Source organism: Jaculus jaculus, chromosome 4 (assembly GCF_020740685.1).
Source record: "Jaculus jaculus isolate mJacJac1 chromosome 4, mJacJac1.mat.Y.cur, whole genome shotgun sequence".
Classification (NCBI taxonomy): domain Eukaryota; kingdom Metazoa; phylum Chordata; class Mammalia; order Rodentia; family Dipodidae; genus Jaculus; species Jaculus jaculus.
The window spans coordinates 73,814,062-73,840,671 of record NC_059105.1 but is presented as its reverse complement, the minus strand read 5'-3'; the positions used below and the strand labels follow the sequence as shown (position 1 = coordinate 73,840,671).

General features: G+C 40.4%; 1 protein-coding gene across 5 annotated transcripts in view; it reads left to right on the top strand.

The window, feature by feature from the left end:
- Positions 1–26,610, top strand: part of Csrnp3 (cysteine and serine rich nuclear protein 3) — a 220,441-nt gene that overhangs the window by 57,300 nt on the left and 136,531 nt on the right. For 2 of the 5 annotated variants that reach the window (XM_045147082.1, XM_045147081.1), the window contains one exon: positions 11,184–11,386. The exons of the other annotated variants lie outside the window; for them this stretch is intronic. In XM_045147082.1, coding sequence (XP_045003017.1) covers positions 11,317–11,386 — 70 coding nt within the window. In that variant the 5' untranslated portion in view covers positions 11,184–11,316. The remainder of the gene's footprint in view (positions 1–11,183; positions 11,387–26,610) is intronic. 5 annotated transcript variants of the gene reach the window in all.

The window sequence follows — 26,610 nt, the reverse complement described above, 5'->3', positions numbered from 1 at the left end:
ATTAGGGAAAATGGAATACGGTTGCACTATTGGGAAACTTGTAGACCTCTGTAGGAGGAGGAGCTTGGCTAGAGGATGTGGGTCACTAGGGGCGGACCTGGAGCTTTCATAACATGGCCTGTCTTTCTCTTTGCTTTGTATTCCCTGACTGCTCGATACAATGTAACCAGACAGTTCACACTCCTGCCACCATCCCTTCTCTATCATGATAGATGTATTTCTTAACTATAAACAGAAAATTAACTTCTCTTTAGTTGCTTCTTGACACCAGGGCCTCTTGCTATTGGAAATGAACACCAAACTCATGTGCCACTTTGTGCATCTGACTTTATGTGGGTACTGGGGAATTTAACCCAGGCCATTAGGCTTTGCAAACAGGTGCCTTTAACTGTTGAGCCATCTCTCCAGCCCAGAACTTAAAATGTTTTGAGCATCCCTAGGGGAATATTACTTAAACAAGACACAGGAGAACTGTTTTCTAAAAATGACTCATACCATTCTGCATTTCAGTAGCATGATATGAACTTTCTGTTGCTTCGTTTCTTCACCACCTTTACCAGCATTTGGCGGAATTATGGTTTTGTTTATTTTAATTTGTTTTTATTTGAGAGAGAGAGAGAGAGAGAGAGAGAGAGAGAGAGAGAGAGAGAGGCTTCCAACCACTGCGAATGAACTCCAGACACAAGCACCACCTTGTGCATCTAGCTTATTTGAGACCTGGAGAATTGAACCAGGGTCCTTAGGCTTTGCAGGCAAGAGCCTTAATTGCTAAGCCATCTCTTCAGCCCTGATTTTGTTTAGTTTATTTTACCCATTTTAATTAATATTATGGTTTTATTTTGTATTTTATTAATGAACAGTAATATATAACATTTTCCTTATGTTTATTCACTATATGAATGTCCATTTTGTGAAGTGTTCAGATAGCCTGCTCAATTTCTATTAGATTATTTCCTATTGGTGAACTTTGAGTATTTAAAATTTTATTCATTTATCTATTTCAGAGAGAGAGAGAGAGAGAGAGAGAGAGAGATAGCTGGGGCCCCAGGGCCTACAGCCACTTCAAACAAACTCCAGCTGCATGCATCACCTAGTGCGCATGTGCAGTCTTCCACACTTGTGTCACTTTGTGTCTGGCTTATATGGAACCTGAAGAGTCAAACATGGAGCCTTAGGCTTTGCAGGCAAGCACCTTAACTGCTAAGCCATCTCTCCAGCCCCTCTAATATTTTTTTTTCAAATTTTTGTTAACAACTTCCATGATTATAAAAAATATCCCTCCCTCTCCCCACTTTCCCCTTTGAAACTCCCTTCTCCATCATATCCCCTCCCCTCCTCAATCAGTCTCTCTTTTATTTGGATGTCATGCTCTTTTCCTTCTATTATGAGGGTCTTGTGTAGGTAGTGTCAGGCACTGTGAGGTCATGGATATCCAGCCCATTTTGTGTCTTGAAGAGCACATTGTAAGGAGTCCTACCCTTCCTTTGGTTCTTACATTCTTTCTGCCACCTCTTCCGCATTAGACCCTGAGCCTTGGAAGTTGTGATAGAGTACTGAGCACTCCTGTCACGTCTTTCCATCACCATGATGCTTTCTGAGTCATCCCAAGGTCACTCCCATCTGTAAAGAGAAGATTCTCTACCAAAAGTGAGAGTAGCATTAATGTAAGGATACAAACATTAAGAGAAGTGCTTATTGGGCAGTTTGATAAGCATGTTGTAAGGAGTCCTACCCTTTCTTTGGCTCTGACATTCTTTTCGCCACCTCTTCTGCATTAGACCCTGAGCTTTGGAAGGTGTGATCAAGATGTTACTCAGTACTCCAGTCACTTCTTTCCAGCACTATGATACCTTCTGGGTCATCCCAAGGTCACTGCCATCTGAAAAGAGAAGATTCTCTACCCAAAGTGAGAGTAGCATTAATATAAGGGTATGAATATTAAGACAAGTGCTTAGTGGGTAGTTTGATAAGCATAGTATATACTTTTCCAGACATCAGCAGATGTTATAGCCCTAGGGCTCATGACTACCCCTGTTTTAAGTTTTCAGTATCAGGGATGTATTCCCTCCCATGGAGTGGACCTCCAGTCCAATTGGAGGGCAGTTGATTTCCACCATGACAGATGTGCACCCGTTGGCTCATTTGGCCTGGCTGGCCAAATATAAGGCTTGTAGTGTCCACTGTTGAGTGATTTCTCTTTCTCCCATTGAAATGCATGCAAAGTGGCTTCTTCCAGCTTTCTGTCAGCTAGTCTACATGGAAGAGGTTTTCAGCTCAGCTCCAGCAGGATTTCCCAGTGGCCTTGCAGCCCAAGTATGTGGAGTCTTCAACAATAGGGTCTTACCATCTATTCCTGGTGGGAAACCAAGGGCCTCGGCAATGGCCGCCCTCTAATATATACATATACATACATACATACATACATACATACATATATATATATATATATATATATATATATATATATATATGGATAATACTGAATGAGCATTTAATAAATCTTTTCAATATAATTTTGATTTATTATTTTTAGTGTCATATGACATGTCAGATTTCTTTTAAATACAGTAAAAGTTTGTGATAGGTGTTTTACTTTTGAGATATCTTTTCAAAAATGGTGTAAAACAACAGTTGTAAATACAAAAGCACATTTGTAATAACATGACTAATTCATATCCAACCTCTCCTTCCTAATTGCCAGCACCTCCAGCCCAGACTGTTTTAGGACCTACCCTGTTTTGAAATTCCCTTTCTCAATTTTACTGTAGCAAGAAGAATTTTTTACTTAACCACTTCTCCTTGACAATCTGATGGGGTTAACGGGCACCAGAAGATGCTCGGAGGCCAAGCCAGTTCATGGTTGTATTGTTGCTAGGTGTTGAAACTTTCAGGCTTATTAGGGCAGTAGGACTAGAAAAATGAGAACAGAACCAATTTTCTCCCTGGGATTCACCTTTCTCACAGACTGCAAGATAAGCACTGTTATCAAGTGGACAAGAGTTTTCTGTTCCTACTTCTTGTCAACCTAAAAGTAATGGATTTCTTTTTCTTATCAGGGAAGTTTTACTACACTAAATGTAAGTCTTAAAAGGATATTATTGCTTATTCTAGGACAAGAAGAACAATTCCATTTTGTTTCCTCTTCCTGAAATGAGAATACTATTAAAACAATCTTATAGTTAAATTTGAAGCTTTTACATCTCATTATAAAGAGTTATATCAGACTGGGGAAAGGTTTTTGTTTGCAAAACTTCCCAGCCTAGGTTTGATTCTTGAGCATCCACCAAAAACAGATGCATAAAACTGGGCAGGCATCTGGAGTTCGTTTTCAGTAGTGTGCCTATATTCATTCTCTCTCTTTCTTTCTCCCTCTCTCTCCTTCAATTTGCAATTAAATAATAGGACTGGAGAGATGGCTTAGTGGTTAAGTGCTTGCCTGTGAAGCCTATGGACCCCAGTTTGAGGCTCAATTCCCCAGGAACCACATTAGCCAGATGCAAGAGTAGGCGCATGCATCTGGAGTTCATTTGCAGTGGCCTGAGGCCCTGGCGTGCCCATTCTCTTTCTCTCTATCTATCTGCCTCTTTGTCTCTCTGTTTGTCACTCTCAAATAAATAAATAAAAATGAACAAAATTAAAAAAAATAATTTTCTCTGACAAATGAATATTTTAAAAAGGGTTATATACAATCAATATATAATGTATGAATATTGGAAATATTCCATTGAATACCCTTAATTTGTATAATTAACATGTGTTAATAATTTCAAAAAGTTTTTAAAGACCTAGATTTCTAAGTCTTTATGAGTTTTGTTTAAGAACTGGAGAGATAGCTCAGTAGGTAAAGTGATTGCCTTGCAAGCATGAAGAACTAAGTTTAATCCCCAGCACCCAATAAAAAAAAAGCCATGTAGAACTGGGCATGGTGGCGCATGCCTTTAATCTCAATACTTGGGAGGCAGAGGTAGGAGGATTGCTGTGAGTTCAAGGCTACCCTGAGACTCCATAATGAATTCCTGGTCAGCCTGGGCTAGAGTGAAACCTTACCTCAAAAAACAATAATAAAAAAAAAAGAGCCATGTGTAGTAGTAAGCAATTATCAAACCCAATGCTGGGGAGGCAGAGACAGACCGATCTGTGGAAATTGCAGGCCAGCCAATGTCTATTAACTTGGCAAGTTCCAGGCCAGTGAGAAACTCTGTCTCATAAGGGTGGGTGACACCAGAGACACACTCCTGAGGTGGTTCTCAATACACGTGCACACCCACTGCACACACACACACACAACCATGTGCATGCATATGCACACACACTGCACATACACACACATAACCATGTGCATGCAGATGCAACAAAAGAAAACTGGGTTTATTAATAGGCAAAGTATACAATAGCATATTTTACAATTTAAATGTGTATGTTGAATATTTGTTTATGTATTAAGGAAACGTATAATAAATCCTGTGTAGTAGAGAACAAACTATACCTATAACTCAAATTTGAAAAAAATAAAGAAAATATGATAAAAATATACTATTAGGATTAATTAGCAAAATATGTACTATTTGTCTAATAAATCAAATTCTGTACTTTATAAGGCTAAAGTATGAAGAGCTGGGGACTTTACCTTGCCTGTGTGAGGTGCTAGGTTCGGTCCCTAGCCCTCCAGAACAATCAAAAGCAACAGAGACTCAAAACTAGATGCATTCCATTAAGCTTGGAGTTTAAAACTACAAGCCTAGGAACTGAAGTGTATGTATTTAGTCCTTATGGTTTTTCTTTACAAGTAAATTTTGTGAATTTTACCATTTTTCTTACACTGTGCAAATTCCCATATATTCTTGTTTGGCATAGAAGTTATCTGAGTTTATAATCTCTAATTTAGAAAATGGTTAATATATGACCTAAAAACATTAAAGATGGGCATGGGGAGATTTCTCAGTGGTTAAAAGTGCTTGCTTGCAAAATCAGCTGGCCTGGGTTTAATCTCCAGGACTCACATAAAGCCACATGCAAGTGATGCATGTATCTGAAGTTTGCAGCAGTAAGAGTTCCTGATGTACCCATTCTCTTTCTCTCTCTCCTTCTGTCTGTAAGTAAATAAAACTGTTTAAAAAAACATGGAAAATTGTTTAGAACAGATTCCCCTGTGCCTTTATGGTGAGTAAGTAATGCTTATTTTTGGAGAGTATTTTCAAATGCTTATTATAACATGAATTCTTTGGTATCTTGAATCTTCTGTTTACTGTGCACAAACACTCATGTAGATGAGTGCTCAATAACAACTCTTCATAAAGTGAAAAGTGCAAACAAAACCTACCAAAGACCTGCCAAGAAAATGTTGATTGTATCTATTCACATAGTGGAATATTACTTTCCTTCATAAAAAAGAATGCTGTAGTTCCAATATCTGTTACATAGAGAAAATAAGTGAATAGGAAATTCCAAAGAGAACAAAACTACTTTCTCTTTTCTAAGAAAAATGATCTCATATTAATAAAATAATATATCAGCATATATGATAAGTAGCAGTGGTGATTATCCTTGCTTTTATGGGCTTCTGGTATCCTAAACCTACCTTCTTACAACATTTAAATTATGAGAGCAGTTGCATGTAGGTCATAATAAAACAGTCATCCAAAACACTGAAACTTATAAAATGTGATCACATAAGAAACCATGTTATTGTATTGATACATGAGATTGGACTATTGTCACAATAGGTATTATAGGGTATATTATATCTAAATTATAACAGTCAGAATATATTTATCAGATTTTTAATTGGTTTAGATTTTATTACTAAATATTTTGCTTGAGACCAGAAGTGATGGCTTATATTGTCAGTGTTTTGAAAGATTTTTTTAAACCTATTTGCTTATTTGCATATATGTGCATATGGGCACACCAGGGTCCCCTGCTGAAGCAAAAGAACTTCAGATGTGTGTGCCAGTTTCTGGCTTTATGTGGGTGCTGGGAAAGAGAACTCTGTCCAGCAGGCTTTACAAGCCAGTGTCTTTAACTGGCTTTCTCCAGCCCCTTGATTGTCAGTTTGACAGAACCTAGAATAACCTAAGAAACTTACCTCTGGGCAAGACAGTGCAGGATTATGTTGACTAGTTAATTGAGGTGGGCAGCCCCACTTGATTGTTGGCAGCAGCATTCCATAGACCAGGGTCCTGGCTACACAAATAGGAGAGAGAGCTAGTTGTGTACAAGGGCTCCTTGCTCCCTTCTTGCTCCCAGAGGCATGAATGTGACCAGCTGCCTCAAACTCCTGCCTTCCCTTCCCTGTCATGATGGATTGCAACCTTGAACTATAAGCCAACTAAACTCTGCTTGCTTTATGTTGCTTCTTGTCAGGTATTTGGTCACAGAAATGAGAAAGTAATATTCCAGGAATATTTCTTTTTAACAGTATTTTTAATTTGCTCTTTGAGAACTTCATATACATAGATTTGTTGAATTTTGATCACACATACTCCAATTTCTCCCTTATCCCTCTCCAAGTCTCGCTAAATCTTATCTTATTCCACTGAAGAAAATGAATGACGCCCCTTTCTTCAGCAACCATTAACTGCCACTAGCTTGGCCTCACGAGCCCCTCCCATCCCTGATAGAATGTTGACTGGCCCTGTCTTGTGCAAATCTTGCTCAGGAAACCACAGCTACCATGAGTTCATGAATGTAAGCCATGGTTCCACAACGCTTCTTCCTGTCCCCAGCTCTTACATTCTTTCTTTGATGCTGCCGTGATGGAGGGGATACGTCCCATGCAGAGGTGAGCGCGCAGCTATTCCGTACTTGTAGCCCTTTGAGCAGGTGTGAGTCTGCTTTAACTGATTCCCCAAACAGGAAACAAACAAATAAAGGCATTTCTGCCTGTGGCCAAGAGCAACAGTACTAGTCTGCAGACACATACGAACACATATTTAGCAGGCAGTTTAGCGGCACGGTCCTATAGTGAAACGAGAGTAGGCTTCCTTCTAGGGCCTGTGGTCCTCAGCATGGGGTTTAGCCTGGTTTACAGTACCAGGCATGATTTCTCTCTTGGGTAGCCTCAAATCTAATAGAAAGTGATTGGTTAGTCATTGAATAGCCATGTCATGCCACTATTATACTGGGGGCACATCTTGCCTGATAGGTTACATAGCAAGCAGGGTCCCCTTTAGTTCTATGAAAGTTTGCCAGTAGGAACGAAGCTTTCAGCTCAGTTCAAGCTTAATTTCTCTATATCTTGCAGTCAAAGTGTGATGTCTTCAGCAGTAGGATGGGTAGTATTCAGTTCTGGTGGGCAACCAGTACTATTGGCATCAGCCCATACTGTTTTTTGGGGGGGTCTCCAGGGCTTCTATAACTGGCAGCTCATAGGATGTATCCCACAGCTGGCACTGATATTTTGTATTTCATTTGATTTAATAACCCATGGCTACTAGGAGCAGCATTCATGTGTGTTGCTACCTTTGTTCATTCTCTCATTTTATATATATATGTATGTATGTATGTATGTATATGTTTGGTTTTTCAAGGTGGGGTCTCACTCTCTAGCCCAGACTAACATGGAATTTATTATGTAGTCTTAGGGTAGTCTTGAACTCACAGGGATCCACCTATCTCTGCCTCCCAAGTGCTGGGATTAAAGATGTGCACCACCATGCCTGCTTTTTAAATTACATTTTTTAAAAAATTAAGTTTACAAACTAGTGAGTTTCTTTATGGTTTTTCCATATCTCTTGCTTCAGTTAACCTTGTCCCCACTCTCTCCTTCCTCTGCTCATGTCCCCATCCTTACCCCTGCTTAATCCTGTCTAATCCCAGTAATTTCCCCCTAACAACTTTCATATCATCTGAGTTTTTCTATCCCCTCCCCTTAAGACCTCTACCCACCCCCTTGGCCCTTTTCTAACTTCTGAGAAAAGGTAAATTCTAAAAAATGCTTTAATTATCCATTTTTAATTACAATTCTGTAGTTACCTGTTTTGTAAGGAAAGCAAAAAGCATATATTTTTCTGTTGCTGGGAAGAAAATCTTGTTAAGGTAAGGCTACGATTAACCTTATCTTAGCCTGTATTGCAAAATAATTTTGGCAAAATTTAGATGCCTCGTCCTTGTCAACCTCTGGTCCCCAAATGGACAGATGATATACAAGGTGGCCTTCCTGCCATCCCAGGTAGGATCAAGAGTGAAGCAAGCCTGCATATAGGAAAAGGCATGGGCATTCTAGCCTTGGCAATTTTTATGTCTAGTCTGATCAGTGACAGGTTTATTGCCACGAGGAGAAAGAATAAAAGCCCTGTTGGCCTAGAGAGATGCTTAGAGATGAAGAGGGGTTCGCCATCTGGAAAATGAGATCATGGCGCAGATCACTGTCATTATCAATAGAAAGTATATACTAAGACCCCACTCGATGGAAGACTGAATTTAGTGCGCCGAGGCTGAGATGCTAAAGTTCACCCTAGAAACTACCCGAATGATACATTCACAGTTGATTTAATGGTATACTTAGTCATCCCAGACATCAGCAGAATCTATAAAGTTTGAAAGCTTCTCTTTCCCATGAAACTGCGACTCCTCTTCTTAGGGGGGAAAAAGGCATATAAAAGTTTACATGTAAAATCAGATGTTCACTTATCCATAGATCCTTAGTTCCACTTTAAAATGATTTTCTTCAGTTTACACTAGAGAGATAGGAAGGACCATTGAATTTGCCACTCCATGGTTTATGCACATTTTTCTGGTGTGAATATATTTCAAAAATTAATTTTCAGTGAATTCATTCAAATCTGTCAACACAAACGTTAAGCCCTTATCAGTTTAAGCATTACACTATCTTTTGTATTCTAGATAATAGTTTTGTTGTGGTAATGTTAGCTTACAGCAGGTACCTTTAGTTTGAAAATGCAGATTCTTTTGATCTTAAAATATTCTTAGCCGGGCGTGGTGGTGCACACCTTTATTCCCAGCACTTGGGAGGCAGAGGTAGGAGGATTGCCATGAGTTCGAGGCCACCCTGAGACTACATAGTGAATTCCAGGTCAGCCTGGACCAGAGTGAGACCCTACCTTGAAAAAAAAAATTCTTGTCTTTTTGTAATTAATTATACTTAAATAAGTTTCTTTCTTTCTTTCTTTCTTTTTTTGAGGTAGGGTCTCGCTGTAGCCCAGGGTGACCTGGAATTCACTATGTAGTCTCAGGGTGGCCTTGAATTCATAGCAATCCCCCTACCTCTGTCTCCCGAGTGCTGGGATTAACGGAGTGCAACACCATGCCTGGCCTTAAATAAGCTTCTTTTAAGCCCATCTGAATATGTTTTTTACTTCTTCTATAGTAGTCAACTGCCTAAACCTTCCATAAAGTTTTCATAAATCACAGTTGAATGTGGTTTTCATAGGTCTCTGCCTGTGGACCCACATGCTAGTACTGAGTGACCATATGAAGAAGCACACACTATCATTTAAAATACTGGTCCCATCCGATGAAAGGGAAATAACGATACTTTTTAGGATTTTTCTATTTATTGAACTCACCCTTATGAAATTACTCTTGGAATTTCTAGAGTAACTTAATGTGAAATGCATGCCATGTCCTTCAACTCAGCATGATAAACAGAAAAATGTGGAAGGCTTTCTGAGCAGACCTTCCTGTAGAGACGTGCTTCTGGCAGAGTCTGTTTAGCATTCCAATAGCAATATTTTATCACAACCCCATATGTACTTTTTCATGCACACTGGTTATTAGACATACGACTATATTTCTGGATAACGAGATTTCAGAATTATGAACATTTGTGCTTTCAATGCAATAGATGAATAAATATATGCATTAATGTTAAATACCTGGTGATTAGGAGCTATCATGTTACACCGGCTGCAGTAACTGTTTCCATGAAGTAGAATGTGTATGGTGTTTCAACAAGGAAAATAAGAACAAGATACGGAATTCTAACAGGAGAGAGAGAGACGAGCTTCCCTTCTGCCGTCTCCCTGGACTCTCCAGAGGCTCTCCCCATGGACTCTACATCACCATTCCTTTGCAGTCTCCCCATTATCTGCACAGTCCTGGATGATGGTAAATCGTATGCTTTAGCCGTCAGGAGACAGCAACGGTGGAAATTTTCCCAAGGATTAATGGTGCATCCAACTCCTGCTGCTCTGTCCAGTGTGTGACACAGGGACAAAGATGGGGTGAGAGTGGCTACTTTCTGAGCGCCAGTGAGTTTGTAAATCCTCTTCCGATGACCACTGAGCTGAGCTTCAGGGTAGCATTGGAAAAAAATTATTCCAAGGCTGAGTCTCAGGGGACTCAAAAGCCTTTTACATCAGGACCATCACCTTGAATCTTCCAAATTAAGTGTTCTTGCAGTGCTGCGGAGATAGTTCAGTGAGCAATGGGCTTGCCGTTTGTGCATGACGGCATGTGTTTCAGCCCCAGAACACATGTAAAAAATGCCAGGCATCGTGATACATGCTTGTAATCCCAGGGTTGGGGAGGCTCACTGGACAGCCTGTCTTCCCTACCTGGTAAGTGAGAGACCCAGTCTGAAAACAAGGCAGATGGTGCCGGATGAATGACAACTGAGGTTGTCCTCTGGCCTCCATGTGTATGTGGACACGCCAACGCACCCTTCCAAACACATGGGTGCACATGTGAAACACACACACGGAAGGAAATATCCTGACCCAGCTGATATATAATGAATAATGCTTATCTGCTCTATTAGAAAAATCTCAATATCATATTAGGGGTAGCTGAAAGAAGGGCTTATTGTCATCAATTAATATGTTGGGTTTAGATGTAAATTAGATGTGATAGAGCTATTAGCAATTATTCACAATGGAGAATCTCCTTTCAGAAAACTTTTAAAAAATAATGTTATCTGTGGTTCCTTAAGAAGTATCATGAGATTGTTCACTCAACTTTCTTTACTCTGTCCTCTCCATCTTTTTCATTTTGCCACAGTCCCTGTTTCTTTCATTTTCTTATTGATTGTAGAATTTCCTTACCTTACCTTCTTCCATGGATTTATGGATTAGAACTGCAGATCGCCTTCCATTTTTTTCCCCTGTGTTCAATTTAGTGTCATTCATTAGCTTCTATGTGCACAAGCCCTGAGACTCCTAATTGCAGAATGGAGAAGTCTGTCTTTACGAGTTTATTGAGCTTTCTCCTTTTGGTTCCACTAGGTGGCTGGAAGAGTAAAGCTAGGACGGCTGGACAAAGGAAGAAAACCCATCGCCCGCGAGCTGTAACCCATAAGCAAGGGCGCGCTGCTCCTGCAGTGCCGGCAGCACACGCCTTTCACTCTGCCGTGTAGAAATGCCCATGCGTACAAAGGCCCTGGAGAGAAATCTAGTCAATGAAACTCGATTTACTTATGATCCTTGTGGTATGTTAATTTGCTTTATGATTCTCATTACATCCTGCCCTGTCTCTCGCTGTGCTGTTTTCTTTAACTGGTAGAAGAGAAGTGGGACAGGCCACCCTGGGGCTCTGGAATTCGAGTTTTCAGTGAGACCTCCACTGCTCTCACCACCTTTCTTCCTGACAGTTGTACCCGCTGCCCCTACCGTCCCATACGCTACGTGGAGTTCTCCCCTATGTCCCACACTGCTTACCCACTGTCCGCTCTCCGGTCAGCTCTGCCTCTCTTGCTTTTGGCAAAGGCGGGTCATGTGTAATCTTTCCTTCTCTCCATGGTCTGGAAGAGCCATTATGGGCTATTTCTTTCAAATGGCTCTTTGACATTTCCAGTGACATCTTCTTTAGTAGCATTCCTTGACATTCTCTTCCCCATCCTTTTTTTTTACCCCCCTTCCTCGCCAGCTCTGGGGGTAGGAATAGATATTTGATGCCCGTGCTCTTTGGTGAAAGGCTTTTACCTCTTTGATGAAGCAGTTGGTCTCGGCGTTCACATAGTTGGCCGTCAAGTGTTGCCTGGCACGGGACAACACTTTTGTGAGTATGCTGTCGTCGACGCAGATTCTTGCGTTGTGATCAATCTTGTCTCTTGCCATTGCTCGGTTCCTACTTTAGCCAACTTTTAAATAGAAAAATCACGTGTAACATTCCATTTCCTCAGAAAAACTTCCTTCAGAAGTGCCCCCCCCCCACACATATATAGAGGTGTGGCATGCTTTTCCACAGGTGATGAATAAATACTCTCCCTGATGTAATGTAAGACACATATACATTGATGGTAGTGAGATGAGAAGGTATGGTACTATTTAAGTGAACTAAGGCTTAAAGTTTTCATTAAATTTTACTCCTTGTCTGCAAGATTCATGCAACCCTTTGCATTAAACTGCATGGATGTTTACAGTGCAGGCTGATATTTTGATTACTTAAAGCACCAACAGAGTATTTTCAGTACATCTGACAGATCCATACTCACTTTTTTGACTCTGGTTTCATGAAGTCTCATATACTTCCCCTGACAAGGAGGCAGGAATAGATGAAACTTTGCTCTTCCTTTACTCTCCCCAACTAGGACACTGAATGTTCACAGCTAACCTACTTGATTTTCTCTCTAGTCACGCATACAACTACTTTTCCCCTCTCTGGAGTGAACTGACTACCTGATGTCATACAAAGCCTCACCTATTTTGTTCAATGTTAGATGACTTTCCCAAATATTTGTGCATTTTTTATATATTTTATTTACTTCTTTGAGAGAGAGAGAGAGAAAATGGGCATGCCAGGGCCTCCAGCCACTGCAAATGACCTCCAGATGCATGTGTTTCCGTAAGCATCTGGCTTATGTGGGTTCTGGAGAACCTATATCCTTTAGCTTTGCAGGCCTTAAACTCTAAGCCATCTCTCCAGACCCTACAGGTGCATTTTTAAAAACATTTTTTGTTAATTTTATTTATTTATTTCAGAGTGACAGACAGAAATGGGAAGAGAGAGAGAGAGAGAGAGAGAGAGAGAATGGGTGTGCCAGGGCCTCCAGCCACTGCAAACGAACTCCAGACGCGTGCGCCCCCTTGTGCATCTGGCTAACGTGGGACCTGGGGAACTGAGCCTCGAACCGGGGTCCTTAGGCTTCACAGGCAAGCGCTTAACCGCTAAGCCATCTCTCCAGCCCCCTACCTGTGCATTTTAAACATTTTTTTTTACATTACTTCTAGTTGTATTTGGAAACTGTTAGAGGACAAACACTTTTAGTTAACTCTGTGATTGGCAATGCAGAGCCAATGTATAAAATTACATTTAATAAATATATTAGGATGATTTTTAAAATGTAGGTTCCACCAGTTTCTTAGTATAGCTTTGTTGCAGTCAAGTTTGCATTGCTGGCAGAAATCACCTGACTAAGAGCAGATTTTTGGGAGAAATAAAGGATTTATATTGGTTTACAGACTCAAGGGGGAGCTCCATGATGGCAGGGGAAAATGATGAAATGAGCAGAAGGTGGACATAACCCCCTAGGCAACATCAGGTGGATAATAGCAACAGGAGAGTGTGCCAAATGCTGGCAAGAAGAAACTGGCTGTAATACCCATAAGCCTTCCCCCCAACAATACACTGCTTCCAGGAGGCATTAATTCCCAAATCTCCATCAGCTGGGGACTCAGCATCTAGAATACCTAAGTTTATGGGGGACATCTGAATCAAATCATCATCCATGATGTAAAATTCAGTGCATTCAGTCCAACTTTAAAAGTCTTTTAACTGAATTATAATACCAAAAATAAGCCAAAGATTCATAATGGCACAGAATAAACATTAACACTCCAAAAGATGACATTGGGCATAGCAAAGAAATATTCAACCAATAGAAGATTTAAAACAACCAGGGAAAACATCATACTCTGTAACTCCAAGTTCAGCAACTCTAACCAGTGACAAATCTCCAGGTCCAATAATTCTAACCAGCAACAAGTCTCTGGAATTCCAATTCCATCCCTCCAGCTAGGCTACTCACAGTCCTGGAAAAGTTCATCTGGGGCCCGGCAGCTTTCCTTAGCAGCTGTCTCATGGTCCCAGCATCTCCACTGGGTTTTCCCTGCAACCCACTGTTTATCCTCACAGCTCCATTGGGTCTTCATGCAGGCATCCAGCAAACCTACTTCACACTACCCATGGCCATTTCCAAAACACAAGACAGAGTTGCAAACTCAATGACCCTCTCTCTTTTCTGCATTGCTTATATGCCATAATACCAAGTAGGGTGTCAATTTGCTAATCCAGGGGGAAATAAAGCAGACTTTGAAGAACAAGATACTCCTTGAGCATTCAGGCCCCTTCAAAAGACTGCATTTTTTCTGTTGTTTCAATGTAGTGCAGTTGGCCAAATCTCAATGGTTGTAATCTCTCATACAGTTGCAGCTGAACAGGCAGCAGTTTTGGCCCAAAGATTTCTTTCTGTGTCATGTCCCTCAGCTCTCACCAGTCCATTTCTACAGAATTCAACCCTGCACAGACTCTCAGGACACAGGCATAAGAGCAAGCTTGTCACACAAACTGCTTCAAGCCCAGTCCATGCAAAGTTCCTTTTCACCCTCATAAGCCAAACCTTACAGTCCATAGTTCTTACTGCATTCAGGTCTTGCATCTTTGACCAGAATCCATCAAGTTGTGCTAACAGCACTGCAAGGCGTCTCTTAGGCCAAGGTTTCAAGTCCTTCCACATTCCTCTTGAAAATTAGCTCCAAAAGACCAAAACCACACAGTCAGGTGTCTAGCAGCAATCCCACTCCTCAATACCACTTTACTGTTGCGGTCAGGTTTGCATTGCTGGCAGAAATCACCTGACCAAGAACAGCTTTTGGGGAGAAAAAAAAGGATTTATCTTGGCTTACAAACTTGAGGGAAAGCTCCATGATGGTAGGGGAAAATGACGAAATGAGCAAAAGGCAGACATCACCTCCTGGCCAACATAAGGTAGACAATAGCAACAGGAGAGTGTGCCAAACACTGGCAAGGTAAAACTGGCTATAACATCCATAAGCCTGCCCCCAACAATACGCTGCCTCCAAAAGGTGATAATTGTCAAATCTCCATCAGCTGGGAACCTAGCAGCCAGAATACCTGAGTTTATGGGGACATGTGAATCAACCCCCCACAAGCTTTTTTATTATTGTTAACTTTTTTTTATCTACTCCTACAAATCCAACCCAGGATCTTGTACATGCTCGGCAAAGTCTGTACCATGAAGCCACGTCCTTAGCCTCTCTGAGCTTTTTGTCTGAATTAATGTGGATTTATATTTGCACTTCAAGTGATTGTCTTCTCGTGGCCCAGTGAACAATAAGAAAGAAGTAGGAAGTAAGAATACAGTAATATCTGCTATGAGAATGAGGGAACTGGGGACATAATTCACTTGTACAGTGTGTGACTTGCATTTTAGCATGTACAAAGTCCTGGGTTGGATCCCAGAAACACTAAAATTTTTTTAAAAGATTAATTTATTTTCATGTGAGACTGGTTCTTTTTTTAACTAGAGATGTCTGTTGGAGTTCTACTAGAGAAAATTATCATGCTAGAGGTGCTTGAAATAGAGTGAATGTATAAGCAAATCCTAATCCTCCAATTTGAGAGATTGTCAGAGTTGCTGATAATATGCCAATAAGCCCGAAGGATGAAATGCCAGAAGTGACTGGCTGCAGCCTCTCTTCAGGAAAACAACAGGACCTAACAGCACTCTCTAGCCCGCACTCTGACCTCTCTCTCCCTGTGTGCCTAGTCTCACTGAGGAAGGTGCTGGCAAGCACCCAGGCCCCACGCTTTCTCGCTACCAGAATGCTTTGAATGGGCTGCTGCATGTGTTGGTATGAGTTGCTTCAGTGGCTAGCCTTGACAAGTGATCTTTATTGTTCAGTTCAGTGTGCTGGTAATGTTTGGATGTGAGTTTGTAGCCCAGTGTTTATAACAATTCTACTAGGGTAAACATTATGGGATGACTTGAAATTCTCCCAGAGACAGAAGCTTTATCCTCTTTTTCTATTTGGAAGTCTTTTTTACCCAGTGGCCTGAAGGTCTTCATTTTTCACATTTCCTTAATTCTGTGAAAAACAGTGAATTATCTGTGATCTTGTCCTTCACCGTTCTGCCGGGCAAGGCAGTCGCTTTCTCGTTTCCTTGAAATGCTTACCTGTGAAGTCAGCTTCGTGTGTTCCACGCACCGAGCCCTGCAGACCTGCAGGTTTTCCTCCTGGGTTCCGCAGCGCGCCTCCTTGCTCTTTCCAGTTTGACTGCACCAGTCCCATGCTTTCCCTGGGGGTCCTTGCTGCCTCGTCCTGACAGGGTGCTGGCTACATTCTGAGTCACCTACTTAGCCCAAGTCTCCAAAGCTTGAATTCTTGATTGTAGTGACCTTTAGAGGGGAGAAAGGCTCATGTCCCTGCCTGGAAGATAACATCCATTTTCCATAGTGGGTATCTGGGTAATCCTTCTGTATTTGTCTTGAGTATTATTTCTGGGTAATTTGTATAATTTATGCATCCAGAAATAACAGCACAGGAACATTCTGAATGTGTTTATGAAATTCAAACTGTTTTATATGGCGATGACAGTGTTTTCTCTGAAAAATATGGCTTCCCAAAGAAAATGTTACATTAGAATATCCTGTGCTGCCCTATCTGCTTGAATTTGAAGTTGATACCACTTTGTGTGATTCTTCAACATATATTTCTATTTTTAAATATCATACAATAATTGTCCATGGCTGTGAGTTTCAGTGTGACATTTCACCACTTGTATATAACATGCAATGACCAGATACAGCCAGTGTTTCGCTTGCTGGGCTTGACTCTCTGAATGAAGGTCAGTTGTTGCTCACAGTTCAAATTCTAGCTTTGTCACCAACTAGAGCTTGCTGCATTTTCTCTTTCTGCCTGTTTAGCAGTGAGGGAACCACACCCTCTTCCAAATAAGTATTTATTTCTTATTTTTATTTATTTGTGTGTGTTTGTGTGCATTTGCACGTGCGTGTGTGCCAGAGCCTCTGACCACTGCAGACAAACACTGGACACTTGAGTCACCTTTTGCATCTGGCCCCCATATATGACCTGGAAAGCTTTGCAAGCAATTTCCTTTGACCATTGAGCCATCTGTCCAGATCCCAATTGAAGTTGTTTAGATAGTAAGAAAGGGCTAGTGAACTCTTTTGCTCCCTTATGCATTAGTTGCATATTGGGATTATGGAAGTTGATAAAGCAAAGGGCCTTTTGCCTTATTTTCTACCCAGTGACTTTTCCCTTAGCTTTTTACAATTACAGCCTTCAGCAGCTCCGGAACACAAGACATGCTACTTGTAGGACACTCATTGTCCCAAAACCTGCCTCCTGTCTTTCACTACATGCAGATGACCTGGAACTGGAGCTGTCACCACTACATAATGAGTAACACCTGCCTTCACAGTGTTCTGCTCAGGGAAAGCACAGGTCCTCCCCTGCCTGTTAGGCACCGTGGGGCATGCCGTTCAGGTGGTGGTCACCGTGGGATGCAGAACTCAGTGAGATCACCTCTGTACACAGAGGACATGGATTTGGATGCAGTGTCTCCTGCACCCTCCTGTCATCCCTGCAGACCTCACTCTCTTTGCCAACGCAGTCTACTCTTAATACATTTAGTCAGAATCTGAGCAGTTGGTTTCATCCCTGCATTATCCCTGACCAGCTTGAGGGTCAGTGTCCATACTTGCTAAGGGTTAAGGTATACACTCTGCCATTTCCCTCTATAGGTTGGATATCTTTGCAAGTGCATATTGTTTTGCTTTTTGAGTCAGAGCTTGCCTACATATCCCTGGCGGCCTTGAACTTGTGATCCTTCTGTCTCATCCTTCCGAGTATTGAGATTACTAGTCACTGTGCCATGATGACTGGCCTCCCAGTGTTTTCTTATAATGATATTAAAATAAATCCACATTGGCAGAGGGCAAAAGTAATTTTAGAGAGCTGAGGAAGCACGGGCCAGTGGTTTGTCTAAAGTATCAGGTAGATGTGGAACTTGGAACTTGTGCTCGCTCTAGCCATGTTCATGCTGGTATTATCCAAGTACAGACACCTCAGTGTTTGAGTCATGATTAGAAATCTTAAAGACTGGTTTTCACACTGCTCATTGCCTTTCAGAACTTTTAGTTCTTAGTTGAGTTAGTAGAATATTACTAGTGAGATTGTTCTGTGTGGTTAAGTGATGTGGACACCGTGCAGGTGTTGAGAATCAGGCCACTGGGAATGATGAAGCTCCCTGCAGGGGAGAAAGAACAACATGAAAACTTGCCCTAGGACCCTTGAATATGGTAAAGCTGGTGTGTGTGTGTGTGTGTGTGTGTGTGGGTGTACACGCATTCTGTCGTCATTTGTTAGCAGGTGTATGTATGTGTAAGAATATGTGCATATAAGAGCTGGAACATAAGTCGGTAAAGTGTTTGCTATGCAAGCATGAGGACTGAGTTTGGTCCCCAAAACCTATATTTGAGGGAAAAAAAAGGCAGACATGGTGGCATGCACTTGTATTTCCAGTGCTAGCAAAGCAGAGAGAGGCAGATCCCTGGCACTCACTGGCCAGCTAGTCTTAACTTACTTGATGAGCTCCAGGCTGATAAGATACATGGTTTTTTTTTTTTTTTTTTTTTGAGGAATGACAGCTGAAGTTTGCTTCTGGTCTCCGTGCATATATACAAGCATGTGCCCATACATGTGAATATGCCCAAACATGTAAATATACACATATAAACTAATATATGTACGTAGATGTACACAGAAAGGTTAAGGAATTCCTAGTGATAAAAATGGGTTTTTCATTTGTTAATGTATGATAAACTTCCTCTCATATCACCGCCATAATCAATGGCTTAATAATTGTAATGGCTGAATGATGTTACATTATATTGATATATCTAATTTTGATCAACCTCCTATTATTAAACACTAGGACTATCTATATTTTTCCAATAACCAGTAGTGCTTCTCAAAACTTAACCTTAATGGGCTTGGGAGATGGCTCAATGGCTAAAAGTGCTTGCTGTGAAAATGTGTTAGCCAGAGTTCAATTCCTAAATCACTGTATGCAGTACTGCGCTTCCATAATCCCAATCCTCCTATGGCAGGTTGGAAGGCAGAAACAGAATCATAGAAGTTTGAGCCTGTGTCTACAGTGAGGAACAACAACAAACACTGCCTGAAAATAAGGACCTACACCCAAAGTTGTCCTCTGACATTCTCACCTGTGTCATGTACACGCCCCCCCCCCACACAGAGTTTAATCCTTAACTACATGTGTGAGTGTCCTTACTACATCAGTAAATAAATTTTAAGACTTTTGAAAACACCAGATCAGGGGGAGTTGTCTTACCTACCCTTGCTGTAAAGTTTTGTAGTATTCTCCATCTTGCTAAGATATTCTGTGAGAATAAACATGACTATATGGACAGATTGATAGTCCTTAGGATCTCTGAACACAAGTTTTTAAAAAAAATATTTTATTTTTATTTATTTATTTGAGAGAAAGAAAGATACAGAAATAGGCAGGGGGAGAGAGAGAGAATGAGGGCACTAGGGCCTCCAGCCACTACAAATGAACTCCAGATGTGTATGCCCCCTTGTGCATCTGGTTTACGTGGGTCCTGGGAAGTTGAACCTGGGTCCTTTGGCTTTGCAGGCAGGCTCCTTAACCACTAAGCCATCTCTCCAGCCTTGAACACAAGTTTTTATGCAATATTAGGTGGTAAAGCTGAATGCTATATTTTTTTTTTCTGAATTTACCAACTTCTTACTAAACAGTAGGAAATTCCCAGACTCCTCTGAAACAGAACATGTAGCCAATTGGCTCTTATTAGCAGTTGGAATATGTTCCATGGTCCTCTGGCTTCCTGGGATGGTTGAAACATCAGTTGACTTACATTTAACTTGAGGCCTTGGGATTGCTTTTCCTCATTTGCTAGATCAGGCTGTATCATCCATCTTCCTTCAATGTGCCAGACATCTCCCTGGATTGCAAGCCACCTTGGCCTTTAGTTTTTGATGTCCAATGCTTGTATTAATGGAAATTTTTATCTACTATAATCTATTTTTTTTCTAATTGATTCACCTTTTAGTTGGTAAAGGCAATGGTTATAATAAAGGACATGCAAATTAGAAGCACATTTACTAGCAATGATAGGAACACAATTTAGTTGAATAGATGTACCTAAGGTCTTGTGAACATGTAATTAAATTTTAATATGAATATGGAAATAGATGTGTGCTTATTGCTATATCCCCAATATCATTCAGTTGTCATCCCTTAAAAGGTCAGTTGTATTGTTTGCCATATATTAAAATCAAGCTGATTTACTTGGGTCTGGAAGACATTTCAGTCATCAAACTCAATTATTTTATTCCTATCAGGATTGTGTTAATGCTCTCCTGATGAAGGAGGAAGCTACTAAAATACTAGCACTTAGCTAATTTAGAATTTGCAATATAGTCAGTGGTTTCAAATTGCTCCTTTAGTATATATTGACTGAGTCCTTAGTACATATAAGACAGTGTTTTAGGGTTTTGAACATATCAATAAATAAATATCAAGAAAGCTGCCCTCATAATAGCCTAACTTTTTAGTGAAGAAAGACAAATGATTCACTTTATGTTATTATATATATCATATTATGTTACATATAAAACATATAATTCCACTAATACATATAAGTATACCATATCAGCATATTAAATAAAGTTTTATTATACAAAGTATTATATTAAGCAATATACAATATCAGAAATTATATAAAGTATTATATGCATATATAAAGTAATATGTATTAAGCATTATATATTACATAATCCACATTTATATATGCCATATCAACATATTATATAAAGTATTTTATGCATTCTGTATATAACAAATTTATAGATTATCATTTAGGACATCACAAGGTGAAGTGGGTCAGAAAGAACACTGGAGGGTTAGAGAGATGGCTTAGCGCTTGAGGCACTTGCCTGTAAAGCCAAAGTACCCAGGTTCAGTTCCCTAGTACCCACATAAGCCAGATGCACAAGGTGGTACATGCGTCTGGCATTCATTTGCAGTGGCTGAAGGCCCTGGTATGCTAATTCTCTCTCCCTTTCTCTGTCTGTATTTCTCTCTCTCTAAAACAAATATATTAAAATAAACAAAGTGAAACATAAAGAAAGAACACTGGATTTAGGTGACTGGGAACTGAAGTGCAGAATGTAGTATTCAATAAGGTGTTCTGGTTAGGTTTTACTGAGAAAAAGAAAGATCTGAAACAAGTGGAGGGGCAATCCAGGGGCCACAAGATGTTCTCAGGAGAGGGCACAGACAGAACAAAGACCGTTTAGTGGGAGGGAGCCCTTTCTGTCATAGGGATGGGTGGCTGCAATGGCTGATAAGGAAAAGAGTTGCAAAGATGAAATAAGAGAGGCCAAGGGTGCCTGTTTACAGGGTCCTTCAGCTAACAAAATGCATTACTCTGAAAGAAAAGGTGAACCATGGATGAGTCTTATGAAAAAAAGTGACATGATCTGCCTTGTCCGTTTAGAAGAATCTATGTGCCTGGCAACCTGGTTAAACTTGGAATGTGCAAAAAGGGAAGAGGAACCATGATCAAGGAAGAACATCCAAGGAGGCTTGGGTTAGAAATATCCTAAGGTGGTTACAGGAATTCATTTGGTTCTGATACGGTCTGGGAGGAGGTACCTCAGAATTTGTTGACCCGTCATAACATGCTAGGGAAGAGTGGCGCATCAGAAGTGGAGAGGAAGATACAATGGGTTTAAAGTATACATTGGAGATACTGGGGGAGTCAAATTCGGGCATTTAGAACAATCTGAACAGACTATATAGCTTTGGAAGTTAAATTTTCAGTTTTTTTTTTTCATTGAAAATAACAGTTTTGTTTTTGGAGAAGGAATCTACAGTTAGATTCTCATTTTAGGAGGGGAAAGGGGTTTTGAGGAAAATATAATTGAAAGACAATACTGGGGATGACTCAACTGGACCAGCTTTCTGATTCTGGTAACACACACCAACACCCTTTGACTGACTTATAAAGTAAAGGCTTGTTTTAGCTCACTGTTCTGGAGGCCCAGTGTCAAAGGGCCCCAGTGGATGATTGGCTTCCTGCCAGGAAGTCCTGACGTGGTGCAGGACCTCAAATGTAAGGCGGCACAGGGCATCAGAATACATAACTTTGAGAGGTAGTGATGTGTACAGCCATGTGAGAGCATGTGATCTCAGAGGAACTGCAAATAGGAAAAATAAGAACTGAAATTTGACCTTCTAGACTGCAATTAAGAAGTCAGGAGAGGGAACTGGAGAGATGGCTTAGCAGTTAAGTGCTTGCCCGTGAAGCCTAAGGACCCCGGTTCGAGGCTTGATTCCCCAGGACCCACATTAGCCAGATGCACAAGGGGGTGCATGCGTCTGGAGTTCGTTTGCAGTGGCTGGAGGCCCTGGTGTGCCCATTCTCTCTCTCTATCTCTCTGCCTCTTTCTCGCTCTGTTGCTCTCAAATAAATAAATAAAAATTAACAAAAAATTAAAAAAAAAAGAAGTCAGGAGAGGGCTGGAGAGTTGGTAGAGTGATGGAGAGTTGGTTCAGTGGTTAAGGCACTTGCTTGCCAAGCCTAATGATTCAAATTCAATTCCCCAGTACCCATGTAAGCCAGATGCACACAGTGTAGTACATGCATCTCTCTCTGAGAGTCTCACTCTCTCTCTCTCCCCATCTCTCTCCTTGAAAATAAATAAATAAAACATTAAAAAGAATTTAAAAAAGAGGTCAAGGCTGAGGTCAAAGACCGATCAGTACAGCAAGAGGAAACTCATGAGGTCTTTCATGCAGCAGCGCAACTGAAAATTGGACTAAGGAACTGGCCATTGCCTTTGATATCATGGAGACCAAAAGGTAGTCTTTATTTGTGCAGGTCCGGTAGCCTGGTGAAACTAAATCTGATATAAAGGTTTTTTTTGTTGTTTGTTTTGTTTTTTGAGGTAGGGTTTCACTCTAGCTCAGGCTGTCCTGAAATTCACTATGGAGTCTCAGGGTGGCCTCAAACTCACAACAATCCTACCTCTGCCTCCCGAGTGCTAGGATTAAAGGTGTGCACCACCACACCCAGCTTACAAAGTTTTCTTTTTAAATAATATATTTTATTTGCAAGGAGAGAGAGAGAATATGAGCATATCAGGGCCTCTTGCCACTGCACATGAACTCCATATGCCTGTTCCATTTTGTGCGTCTGGCTTTATGTGGGTACTGGGGAATCAAATCCAGGCTATCAGATTTTACAAATGAGTGCCTTTAACCACTGAGTCATCTCTCCAGTCCTGGATACAAAGATTTTTAAGAAAGGATGGGTAGAGAGGATTCAGAGTGTTTTTTGACAATTATTTCAAGAAAGTTTGCTGTAACTAAAAGCTGAGAAGGAGTCAGCAACTCCTGGAGTGCTTAGCATCCTTGAACAGGCAAGACAGATCCAGCAATTAGAGAAACGTGAATGCAGTTGACATCGTGAAATGACAAGGCCATAAGCAATTTAGCAAGTCCAAGATTTAGGATAAAGGGAGAAGACAAAGTTAAGTATATGAAGTTATTACCAATTTTGTTTCAAAAGAGACATTGAGAGTGGGCCATACTGGATTTCCTAGAGAAGCCAAAGCTGTTGGCATCCGCCCGCTGGCCAGAGCCGTATGTGGGCTATATCACTGTGTGCCCAGGCTTTTCACACCATGACACAATGCTGTCATCTGAAAGGCTCACATTTGTGATGCCTGTGACTGAGCTACAAAAAGCACTACAAATGATAATCTGATGGTATTGTAGGTAAATTCACAATTTTGTATGGGCTGCATTCATAGCTGTCCATAAGAAGCCACATGCTCGTTCTGTGAGCATGACGCCTGAACAGGCCCTGAGCCAGTAAAGAGGTTTTTTAAAAATACTTACCTAGTGACTAGGACAAGCAGATATGTTTCCCATTTTATCTGTTCGTAAGTTTAGTAGAATGAGCATGCACTACTTTTTAAATTAAAGAATAAACATTGCTAAAAATAAAGAGATAATAAAGAGATAAATGAACCTAAGAAGGTATAATTGCTTAAAAATGAATGAAAAGCAGTATTTCAGCAAAACAAAAGGATTCACTTTGAATGATTGGTTAAATACTGTCTAATTCTGAGCCAAAATATAAGTATAAACTGGATGCTTATGATGTGATAAGGCATTATAGTTGTATAGTACCACACACACACACACACACACACACACACACACACACACGGGGGGGGGGGGAGAGAAAAGACTTGGTCTGGTCTCTTGCCTATTGAGCTCAGTGACCTTTCTACTACCTGACTTCTCTGATCTCTGCCTGAGGCAGCATTGGCGACCTGTGCACAGATGCTGTCTCAAGTCCCAATGCAGAGTTTTCTTTGAGTCAGATTTATTCTAAATAATTTCTTACTACATGAATTCTGAACTCTTCTAAGATTTTTATCTTGGCTTAAAGAATATATTTAGTTAGTACTCTCTTAAGAGCACATTTGACTGAACTTGGACAATTTTTCCCAAATGACATAATGTGTGAATAGATATTTAAAGTTTATTTTCAAATATTTTACTTTTTTATGAGAAATGAGAAAGAAAAGAGAGAGAGAGAGAGAGAGAGAGGGAAAATGGGTGTAGCAGGCCCCCTTACAGCTACTGCAAAGGAACTTCTGACGCATAGGCCACTTTGTGCATCTGGCTTCATATGGGTACTGGGGAAGTGACCCTGGGTCCTTTGGCTTTGCAAGCAAGCACCCTAACTGTTAAGCCATCTCTCCATCCCTAGATATTTTATTTGTGATGCATACTTATCTATTTGTTGGGGAAGAAAGTTTGAAATATTGAAAACTATCCATAATTTGGTACCCTGGGAAATATTGGAAAATGGAAAGTGAATTATTTATGCTTTTCCCAAAAATTTCAACTGGCATAGTTTTTGTGACAGTTTTAGTTCGATTTCTGTTTTTCAGAATTACATAATTTTCATTATAGTAAACAAAAAGGAAATTTGGTTATATCCTTAATTTTCTCTCCTCCAAAGTGGTAACCATTGTTAATATTTAATATGCTACTCTTAAAGACTTTTCTCATGTATAATTAAAACAATATTATCTTGGTTTTCTTTCTGTTTTGCAACATGTTTGTGAAATTCATTCACTTTTACATCTATGCCACATCCTACCTTGGGGATGTGTCATTCCTCATTTAACTATTTCCATATGGAAGGACATTTGAAATTCTTCATCAGTTTTCAGTATTACAAATATCGTTAGAGTAAGCAGCTATATATTTACAGAAAATATGTTCATAGACATGAGATTGCCCATCAAAAGATTTGTGTAGTGCTGGGAAGATAGCACAGATGGTAAAGTACTGAAGAGACCAAGTTCAATCTTAAGAACCCATTGAAAAAGAAGTGGCTAAAGAAAAAGTAGCTCAGGGAGGCAGTATACACTAGTAACCCCAGAATTGGGGAGGGATAAACAGTCAGATCCCTGGAGCTCACTGAGCAGCCAGTCTAGCCTACTTGGCAAGTTCCATGTCAATGGAGTGATTCTGTCTTAGTAAGGGGTAGGGGAGGTGGCTACAGAGATGGCTAAGCAGTTAAGGCACTTGCCTATGAGGTCTAAGGACCCAAGTTCAATTCCCCAGTAGCCATGTAAAGCCAGGTGCACTAAGCAGGCATTTGGAGTTCGTTTGCAATGACTACAGGCCCCGGTGTGGTGTGCCCAATCTATCTCTCTGCTTCTTTCATATATAAATACATAAATATTAAAAATAGGTGAACAGCACCCAGGGAATGACACCTGAGGTTATCCTTTGGTCTTCACACACATGTGTATACATGTGCCTCCCTCTCATACCCACCACAATGCAAAACAAAAAAAAAAATTGTGCATTAAACGACTTTGATAGACAATGCCAGGTTACTGAAGTAAAAGTGATCTCACTTAAAATATAGACAAGACTCTACTTCCCAGGCCCTTGCTCATATTGAACTTGATCAGGCTTAATATCTGCCAGTCTACTCTTTTGGTTGTTATTTTGTTTATTCGAGGCAGGGTCTTACTTTAAGCCAGACTGACCTGGCACTCACTCTGGAGTCCCAAGCTGGTCACTGGAACTCATAGTGATCTTCCTACCTCTGCCTCCTCAGTGCTGGGATTAAAGGCAGTGACCCACTACACCCAGCTATTACTGGTATTTTTTGGTAATAATTTACATTTCCTTGGTTGTTATAAAAGATTGAGCATATTTCATATGTATACTGGTAATTTCTTTGTTCTATTAAGTGTTTGCATAGAATTCATCAAATTTATTAAAGATTGTTTTTCCTGTTGCAGTTACTGAAATATTTCAGAGTGTATCTTTAGTAATAAAGGAAAAACCCTAGGAAAAACAATGCTTCTGCAGATCATCACTTTCAAAATACAAAGTGGCTTTTTTTTGCTGCATGTATTTTTGTTTGGTAGATTTTTTTCCTGATTATAGAAGCTGTTCATGGTTAGAAAAATGATTTAGATGTGCAGAAAATGACAAAGAAAACCAGTAAGGACACAATTAAGAAACATACCTGCAGTGACTCCATGTACTGAGAAGTAAGAGAAGTTTGCACTT